The sequence below is a fragment of the Enoplosus armatus genome, chromosome 9 (genome assembly GCF_043641665.1).
Source record: "Enoplosus armatus isolate fEnoArm2 chromosome 9, fEnoArm2.hap1, whole genome shotgun sequence".
In the NCBI taxonomy this organism is placed as follows: Eukaryota; Metazoa; Chordata; class Actinopteri; order Centrarchiformes; family Enoplosidae; genus Enoplosus; species Enoplosus armatus.
In genome coordinates this window covers 15,486,511-15,496,747 of record NC_092188.1, presented here as the reverse complement: position 1 = coordinate 15,496,747, position 10,237 = coordinate 15,486,511, and the positions used below count along the sequence as shown (strand labels likewise).

Here is a 10,237-nt window from a genome sequence, read left to right as displayed (position 1 = left end):
CTGACGTGAGGCTGAATAAGACCCATCTGCTGCCCTCTGCTCTTCAGCCACCACTAAATGGATTAAAGCTGCTGCACACACAGCTCTCAGCTGTGTGTGTGTGTGTGTGTGTGTGTGTGTGTGTTCGAGGTAGTTATTATGTCTTAAAGAAGGTGTGCAGTCTGCTGTGTTTCCGCTCAGCCAGCTGTTACTGTCTGCAGTGTAATCCACCTGCTACAGTGGAGACCTCTATTGCATCTATCTAGGAAACTTCCTGTATGCCAGTGACAATAACTGTTGTATATGTCTGATAGCTGCAGACATTCACAATGTTGAGTATTCAGTGTTTTGCTCGGGGCTACATGACTGAAAAGAGAGCTAATCCACAAACCTTTGACCCTCTGCCATCATTTTTGTATACAAAGCTATAACTGGAAGGATTGCAACCAAAGTGTATTGCACTGCAATAAACATCTGATCAACTGTTTTGTATCTGAAAATCTATTTATTTTTTCTTCACTCTATAATTTTTGAATAATTGCCTCACACTGCCCAGTGAACTGATAATTACATTTTCTCCTGAGTGTAACCAGAAACTCCAAAACTGCCATGAAAGGTTCACATGACATCCGTTTCTACTGTTATTTTCATTTTGCCACGACATTCACAGCTACAATCAGACGATTATTCCCATTGAAGAATCACATGTTTTCATTTCATAGACTACTTGGGAAGATTTATCAGTAACGTATTACCCTGCTAAAGCAGAGGTCCGTCTTTAACCAGTGCTTTAAAAATGAAGTTACAACAAAGTAAGTACTTTTTGTCGGACGTCTTTGCAAAGATGATCAAAATTATAGACTGTACCTTTTGAATATCTGAGTTCATTGTATCTGTAGTGCTGTAACATGACAGAGTTCAGAGAAGCTATCAAAATTAAGTTAATATACTAAGTTATCAGGAGGGCCAAGGTTACTGAAGTGCAGGGAGCTGACTGTTTTGCTGTGAGGAACAGATGGCACGCTGAGATTAGGCAGCTGACCTGCTCATGGCTTGGCTGAAGGTGTTGTGATTCCCCTGATGCTGACAGCAAAAAGTAACAAGCTTTACTTTTTTGATGTCAGTTCCCACCAATTAAGCTTATTATGGGTCAGATTTATGATTGATCACAATACATTTCCGACTGATGAACACATGATTCAAAGCTGATTTAAAAAAATCACGAGTTTAATAAATGCCGACAAACAAATTTCATAACCATAACCAAGTTATCCAGAAGGGGAATGACAGAATTATCTGTCATTGCAGCTGAATATTTTGCTCAAAGTGTCTTAAGATGCATGAAGATGAAGTTTTTTCAGTGTGGATGTTCTGGTTAATTCCCTGTAGAAATCCAGTGCTCTCTGTGGGAAATGCAGCAGCCTGAGGTCAGATTAAAACACGAAGGGGTCAGTTGGTCACGTGTGAGCCAGTTTGGAGTTAGGGCTTAGAGACAGATCAGAGTCGGAGGATATATAAACCAGCTCAAACAAATAGTCCGTCACACACATAAAGCACTGTCGTCTCTTACTGCAGGACTGGCAGTGTCCAGAACTACAATTAATTTGCTTCAAAAATTAAGAGGAAGTTAAGAGTTAAAGATCTACACTACAGACGGGACATCTGCTCTGCATCTACTGCACATCTCCTTTACTTCTGTTGTGGTCTACTCTGCATCAGCAGCCATGGTACTGGAGGAGAACGACGGCGACTCTGTCTTTGAGCCCCAAATCACTGTGAGTATCCCATCACAGAGAGCTTATCTTAATCTTGAGGCTACATTCACTGTCACAGCAGTAATCCTTGAGTAAAGTTAAATGACTTTTACTTCAATATCACAGGGTTTTATTCTGCATGGCTGCATACACAGCCCATGCAATATTATCAACACAACACAGTATCTTCTTCCAGTTCACATTAAAATATATAAAGAAACACTTACAGTTAAAATTGTCTTTACAAAATCTTCTCAACTGTGTGTTCAGAAACTGTTATGCTTTAAAAGCTACTTTTGCTCCGCATAGTTTAGTGACCTGCATTTAAAAAGATAGCCAAATTAAAACATTTATATCATTTTGACCATCAATTTAATTGATGAAAAGGCAGTTTATGATACACAATATAATAGGCTGACACCAAAAAGATTTATAGTGGATTGATATGTTTGGTTTTGTGCAAAACCTGCAATCAATTGTCCTTTTCCATACATAACATGTTTGTGCAACAGAAAAGAAATAAACAGCATCACCCCACTTTTGAACACTGCTCTAATCTGCTAAAAAAATAAATAATACAAAACCTCTATATCTTCAGCCCCACACACAAACAACAACATGTTTTGATTATCTGAATATGTGATTTAATCTGTGTGTTTGTTTCAGGAGGAGCACGTGGAGACTCCGTATGGGAACGTCCACTGCATCATGTCAGGAACTCCGAGAGCAAACCGACCTGTCATCCTGACATTTCCTGATGTTGGACTGAACCGTAAGTCCCAACTCTTAGCCCCAAAACAGCACAATGTATGTTATGTTTATATCCTGCACACAGATATATAATATACCTGTTACAAAAATTCAAACATAAACAAAATACAAAATGGAAATCTCTGCAGTATTTTTTTTATAAATGTCTTGATATCATAAGTTAAGATTGGCATACCACAGGTATTCAATTGATTTCTATAACACAATTTAGTTCATATCAGCTAAGTCAAAAACTACAGTTATGGTATTCTGAAGAAATACAGCCCGTTAGTTCATTAAAACCTCATATCTCTTAGTTTGCATGGATGCATCAAAATAACTTTTCCTACATTTTATTTTCCTCTAAACAACTTTTATTCCTATCACATTTTATCACGTCACTTCAACAGAATTTATGTACTTTTTGTTTTGTTTTCTTATAGACAAGTCCTGTTTTTCTACACTGTTCAACCACGAGGACATGCAGGAAATCATCAGACATTTGCCTGTTTGTCACGTTGAAGCACCAGGACAACATGAGGGAGCCAAAACTCTGCCTTCCGCGTCAGTACCCTGCCTTTATTACGCTCAGTCTCTTTTTCTACAGCAGTTTCATTGTACTTATATCAATATTTCATGCTATAATCATTATTTAATATGAGCTTGATAGTTATAAGTGAGTGGATCCCACACCTGCTGATGGTTACGTTGACTGTTGCCCCCTCAGATATACCTACCCCTCCATGGACCAGCTGTCTGAAGCGCTGCCCACTGTCCTCAAACACTTTGGGTAAGACAGACCTGAAACTCCTCAGGTTTCTCAGAGTAAATCTGATATTTAAACACTTTTCAGTCAGCCTTTGATTAAAGGTTAGGATATTTTCAACACGTTTATTCACACAGCACAATAGGGTTTATCTCAGTTTGGACCTTTTGATTGTGTGCTTTACAGGCTGCGTACTGTGATTGGATTGGGAGTTGGAGCAGGAGCCTACATCCTGGCTAGATTCGCTGTGAGTTCAAATCTCTTCTCTAAATCCCACTTGAACTTGAGACAGAGAGAGACAACATCATTTAAGTCCTAGTGTGCAGTTTAAATCTTTACTGTTTTCAGCACAGATCTTCCCTTGGTTGTGGTTCCTCCTAGTGAATATGTAAATCAGATTTATCCCTGATATAATTACACATGTCTCCTAAGTCCCAAAGGTGGGATGACACTCCTATACAAAAGCCACTGAGTCAGTCTCTAACAGCAGCCATGTTATCCATAAAAAACTCGATAAGAAACAGAAAGACAGTATCCATGGCTGTAGAATAAAGAGTAACATTTTAACCTGTTAATAAGTGTAAATGAGCTGTTGAATTCATATCGCTAACCAGTCTTGTGTGTGTGTGTGTGTGTGTGTGTGTGTGTGTGTGTGTGTGTGTGTGTGTGTGTGTGTGTGTGTGTGTGTGTGTGTGTGTGTGTGTGTAGCTGAATCACCCTGATCTGGTGGATGGATTGGTTTTGATCAACATCAACCCCAGCGCTGAAGGAATAATGGATAGTGTTGCAAACAAGGTCAGCAGTGTGTGGTGTGTGTGTATTGATGGAAATTAGATGGATATTGATATTATAGATAGATATATATTGATATAGTACTTGTTCCAGTTTCACCACAACAAGAGTGGTCGCCCTTGTGATTGGTTCTCCAGTGATGATTATTTTTATTTTAAACCAGCCTACTGTAAATACATTATAGGCTATTCTCTGAATGCAGCTGAATGTTATTGTGTGTGTGTGTGTGTGTGTGTGTGTGTGTGTGTGTGTGTGTGTGTTGTGTGTTATAGATCACTGAATGGACCCACACTCTCCCGGATACCGTCATCACACACTTGTTTGGAAAGGTAAGTTATCAGGCTTTCTCTATAAGAGTTATCATGACAACAAAAGTGGAAACATTAACAAAACTTTGTCAAACATCAGGTGAGTCTCATGGGATACAGAATAACTTTGTTTTCCTTTCAAACTGATTTTTCAGGAAGAGATCCAGACCAACCACGACCTCATCGCTACGTACCGTCACCACATCACAACAACGATGAACCAGTCCAACATGAGCCAGTTCCTCCACTCCTACAACAACCGCAACGTTCTGGAGGTGGAGAGGCCTGTTCCTGGAGGATCCATCAATGCCAGGACCCTCAAGTTAGTATAAACATTGACCTTTAAAGAGGGAATATCTCCAAAGAGACTGATGCTTTTTCACATATAACAATGGTCCTTGCTCATAGTAGAAATTCTATTGTTTTGCTACAATTGAACTGTAAATAGTAAAATATGAGTTAGCACAATAATCATCAATACCTGGAGCTTCTGACCTTAAGCTGCTCACTACTCACTACAGGACCAGTGTGTCAGTCATCATTGCATCATTGCAGAAGGCTGTCAATCCTAACTATGTGTCCTAGTTTTTCTGTCTGTTTCACCTGCCTGCCTGTTGGTTTACAGGTGCTCCTCTCTGCTGGTCGTAGGAGATAATTCTCCAGCTGTGGAGGCCGTGGTCGACTGCAACTCTAAACTCAACCCCACAAAGACCACACTGCTCAAGGTGACCACATGAACAAAAGACCGATTCAAAAATGAAGCGAACAATGAAATAATTAATAATAATAATTTTAATCTTTTAATAATAAAGAAAACAAAATCCAAATAATAATTGTACTTTGCTCTTCTAGATGGCGGACTGTGGAGGACTTCCTCAGGTGGATCAGGTAGGCTGTGACATTTGATTGCCGACTCCACAGGCAATAATGTAGAATCTGCACTCCTGATTGGTTGGAAATGTATTTAATACTTTACATCTTTCTCTCTGCAGCCTGCCAAAGTGATTGAAGCCCTCAAATATTTCATCCAGGGCATGGGATACTGTAAGTCACTATTACTTAACCCTAAACTCAGTCTTAAATTAGAACTATTACATCTCAGAGATTGAAAATATTTCTGTACAGGTGCCACTCTTTGTTAGAAATAGACAGGAAGATTTGAGTTGTTATCATAACTGAACAAACCACTCTTAAACATCACTTCCTGTAAATAAGACGATTATTCTTACCCCACAACAGAAAATGGTAAAGGCATTTATTACAGTAAGTGGATTTACTGTAGGTGCTGTATCAGCTGGCAAAACATTATATATTTATATATATATATAATTATATATGTGAAATAAAAATTCTATTAATATGAAACACTATAAAATCCAGAATAAACTCTAAAGACCACTGAAGGCAAAATAGTACAAACCTGCCTCTCCTCTTTCTCCAGTGTCCAGTTCCAGTATGACCAGACTTCGGTCACGGACGACCTCCAGCTCCAGCATCTCGTCCTTCGATGGCTCTCGGAGCCGCGCACACACCAACGACTTGCAGCGTGGCCGAACACACTCGCGTGGCACAGAGGAGAAGCGTGCCCGCTCGCACACTGACATCTCAATGGAGAGCATTTCCAACAGCAATGTGGACCAGATCATCTCAAAGTCCACTCAAGTTGCATGCTAGAGTGCACTCTGCCCTAAATCCCATGCACTTAAATCAAATCATACCTCATTATATCCACCCAGACAGTTTCCCTCCTCTTTAACTTCATCTTTCCATCTCCCCCATTCATCAGTCTGTCATGCCCTTTCATCTGCACTATCTCTAGCCGAAACAGGTCATACCTCCATGTGACTTCTCTAACTCTCTCTATTTAACAATCCTTTCCTGTGTCTCTTCTTTGGCATTCTTCCTACTCTCTTCATCTCTTCATCGTTTCCTCTGTATGCTACCCTGAACTGTTACTGTATGCCTCTACCTCTGTATCCTTCTTTACTGTGTACTTTTCTCCCTGTCCCTGTTCATGTCTTTGTCTATTTTCCTTTCTTTTCTTCTCCATTTCTCCCCTCTGACACTGATCGTCTCTGATATTTATCATGATATACACTACATGAGGAAATGAGAGCTGAAATGTATTCTTTGAAGAGTACTTAAGCTATCATGTGTTTATGTGAAATAAATATTCCCTAGTGTAAAACAAGGATGTTCATAACTGTAGGAATGTGTATTGATTATATGCAACTGTGACAGCTGCGTGTTATGGACATAACTTTCAGATCATATTGTTACTGTAAAGACATGTTACATTCAATTCAATCATTAAAACAGATGATTTCATGTAAGTGTCTTGTTTGCTATCAGTGATTAAATATTTTACTGTAAATAATCATCTAGCTGGCTCTCATTTATTCTAACTACTGATGAAAAACAGAATAATCCGACCTCTCGGATATTTGCTGCTATTACTGTCATAAACAGAGAGCTTTTATTCACAAGATCATTGGATTTGTTTATTTGTTTAGTTTCAAAAAAGATGCTAAATTATGCCTCTGTATAAGTGATACCAGTAGAAGACAAAATGCTCAAAATGTTACATTAAAGGGGAATTCCACCGATTTGTACACATCACAGTCTGGTCTTGGGGGGTACCACTACATATGTGAAAAAAGTTACACAATGTTTTTTGAGGCTCGAAATCTGATACAAGTGATGCCATTTGGGGCTGAAGACTACAAGTTTGAAGATGTGGAGTTTATCAGACCTCTGTAGCCTGCTTCTCATCTTTGCTGAAGGGTAGTGGCTCTGGGCTTCATTAGCAGCTACTAGCATAACATACAACGTTGAGTTGCATTGTGGGTAATGCAAGGAAGACAAGGAAGAGGAAGGCTTATCTGTGGTTCTGCTGCATCAATTTTGATCCTTCTTTAATACACAATTTGTTGTAACTAATTTTGTGTGCAATGCTAAATAGTTAGATTAGGAAATGTTCCTGGAACTTTTAGTACTTTGTTTTCAAAGCAAAGGGTAATCTGATTCTTGTTACATCAATCTTTACATCTGTCATGGCAAAGGTTTTGTCTCTTTTCTGTGATTCAATTCACCATTTGCCAATTACTGATGCTGCAATAAGAAAACCAGCTCAGACTGTCGTGATGGTGGAAGGCTTTTCTATGGTTTGCTTGTCATCACAATTGATGATCAGTTCAAGTCATTTTGCAAGGAGACTGTAATTTCTATAACCATGCTCTGATGACATTATCGGCTGACATGTAAACATTTTATTAGGGACGTTGTTCTGTTACAAACTATAATGTACCTCTCCAATCTGTCCACTAGATGGAGCTCTATAATCTCAGATTATGGAGCCAAATAACATTCAAGGCACTGCTGTACTCAAACACCTTGTTTGTACAGATTGTTTTGACAAATACATTTAAATCACATAGATATCCAATTATCCAATGTATGCCCAGCTCCGTTTTTAATACCATATTCTAACAAAGCATTTTGGATCTTTTTAATATTTCTTATGGTTCCTTTTTGTCCTTTCCCAGAGGACTGGATTAAAGGGCATTATATAATAGTTTGTTTCAAATCCCTGTTTTTTCCATCCCTGCTCATGGTCCCTGACATGCACACTCACATACCATGAGAGATTCATTTTTTTGTTTTGTTTTGTTTGCTAATTCTGATCCTGTTTAAGCTATTTAACTACTTTTCATTGTTTAAAACACATTTGATTGAACAACAGGTCAAGGGAGAGTAAAACAAAACATTTGCAAGTCTTTGGCAAATAAAGGTGGGAGTGTTGGACAAAAAAAAATCAAACTCCAAAATGACTTCCATACTAATATGCTTCCCCCTTTTTAAATCTGGCAACAAATGTTATATGTCTGTGCCTCTTGTTTAAAGAATGTTTCTGAAGTTAGTGTAGAATATTGAGACATCCGAATTCTTACTTTCCCCTGCAAAACAACTTCTTTGGCCACAACATCAGCCTCACTACCTAAAGTACACATGTTTACTGCATACACTATAGAGTATAAGCAGGCCGGCGATGTGCAATTGGCTCAAGGTTGATTTACCCTTTCCTTCCTCCAATACTGTTTAATTATTCAGGACAGATTCATTTTACACTAAACATAATAGGTTTTTTCCGATAGCTGCCAAGTTGTGTGACTGCCAAATGTGTAAATGTGGGGTGTACTGGTGGCCCAGCAGATACCATGTAACTATGACATCATGAGTTTTAATCCACCTAAGTGTCACCCTCCTTTGCGCCACACTTTGCATCATCTCCTGTGTGAATAAAAATAATCTTTGAATAGAGTGTGTGTCTGCATTTGTGTGTGTATGGATATTAGCTGCATGCAATGAATGTACTGTATATGTAGGTGGGACTGTGAGTGTGGGCGCGTCAGTAGACGGATTGTTTTGGGCTGTGACTGTGAGACAGTGGAGACACACAGATCCAAGACAGCATAATGGCAGTCAGCATCAAAGGCAACAATAATTTTGTTTGTGTGTGTGTGTGTGTGTGTGTGTGTGTGTGTGTGTGTATGTGTGTGTGTGTGTGTTCGGGGTGCATCTTTATTTCAAAGCTTCTTTTGTCTGGCTTACATTATGATGCTATGATGAATAATGTATGACAGAAATCTCTGAAGATTTCATTTAAACATGAGACATCAGCTCCAGCACCACTGTGGGTTCTTGCATGTATTTTCTGTTTCCTTTTAGTTCACTGTGCTTTGGTGCATTGGGCTGCAGCATAAAAACACTACACCCTGCACATTTCCAGCCACTTTGGTAGACATTTGTGATTTGTCCTATAAGGTGTATTTTGTAAGCCTCAGGCAGTAATGGCTGCCCTGCCACCACAGTGATTTCTAGCCCAAAGTGGGGCTGACAAAGTGGAGAGCAATTTAATTTCAGTCTCACTCAGTAAGTATTGCACAGTGACATAATGACTATTTTGTTCATAGACGTTAGTGCCCCCCACCACTTTTATCTCTTTACCTACAGCAAGGAAGTTTGTAATCACTGACTGCTACTCAGTTTACACAACTTTGTAACCAACCCCATCACCAGTGAGGCAAAAAGCCATCATCAAACAATTGGTAGTTTGACAGTGGCGATGGCAGTTTTACTTTCACACCACGCAGTCTGTTGTGATGAACACAACCCTTCCCAACACATACACACACACACCTCTTAAAAAATAAAAGAAATGAATGTATACTTCAGTATGTGTTTTTAAGGGCTCACCCTCAACATTTGAAAGCATTGTATGTTCATATCTAATATATCATGTGATTTGGTCAGAGAGCTTTCCATTTATTTTCTCTTGCTATTGCATGTTACTTAAGCTCACGTGGGCTGAAGGGCATTTATTTAAATTTAAATACTTTGTCATGATATTGTTTAAATTGTTCTTGTGCCTTCTTTTTATAGATAATGTATTATCAGGGATATAGTTTTATGCTGTTTTTATATATGTTTTGTATTGTATGGGAATTTATTTATTTTGTTCTGTAATCAGCATTGGATTATTTTGTTTATTATTATTATATGAGCACTGCAACTTCAATGATTGTTTGGACAAATAAATTGAACCTTGACATGAAAGCAGTTAATTATATTTCTAATATTAAGGATGGAGCTGGAGGGAGGTCTTCTGGCAATGATATTTTCCCATGTTGGAGCCTAAATACTTTCAGAAAAGCATTCCCTGTTTCAATTTGGTCTCATGCTGTACAGTGTAAAGTAATGGACTTGTGTAAACTGAGAGTGGATGGCTTTACCCTTCATGACATCAATTAATATAAATGTCTCACACATGACCAGATAAATGGGGGATATTGTGAAATTGGGGGTTTTACATTTAAAAAAAACAACAA

At 38.6% G+C, this 10,237-nt stretch overlaps 1 protein-coding gene across 1 annotated transcript; it reads left to right on the top strand.

The window, feature by feature from the left end:
- The first annotated feature begins 1,703 nt into the window (after positions 1–1,703).
- Positions 1,704–6,023, top strand: LOC139289639 (protein NDRG1-like). Its single transcript, XM_070911238.1, has 12 exons — positions 1,704–1,754; positions 2,400–2,505; positions 2,927–3,047; positions 3,211–3,273; positions 3,436–3,496; positions 3,958–4,044; positions 4,314–4,370; positions 4,505–4,671; positions 4,975–5,074; positions 5,202–5,237; positions 5,342–5,393; positions 5,791–6,023. Exons 1-12 carry the CDS (start codon positions 1,704–1,706, stop codon positions 6,021–6,023), a joined length of 1,134 nt encoding a protein of 377 aa, XP_070767339.1.
- Positions 6,024–10,237: the final 4,214 nt, after the last annotated feature.

What these genes read in the sequence shown, in the direction of transcription:
- LOC139289639 (XM_070911238.1), top strand. Translation starts at nt 1,704, where the DNA reads ATGGTACTGGAGGAGAACGACGGCGACTCTGTCTTTGAGCCCCAAATC. An exon ending in ACATCCTGGCTAGATTCGCT is followed by an intron (nt 3,497 to 3,957) that starts GTGAGTTCAAAT and finishes GTGTGTGTGTAG; the next exon opens with CTGAATCACCCTGATCTGGT. An exon ending in ATCAATGCCAGGACCCTCAA is followed by an intron (nt 4,672 to 4,974) that starts GTTAGTATAAAC and finishes GTTGGTTTACAG; the next exon opens with GTGCTCCTCTCTGCTGGTCG.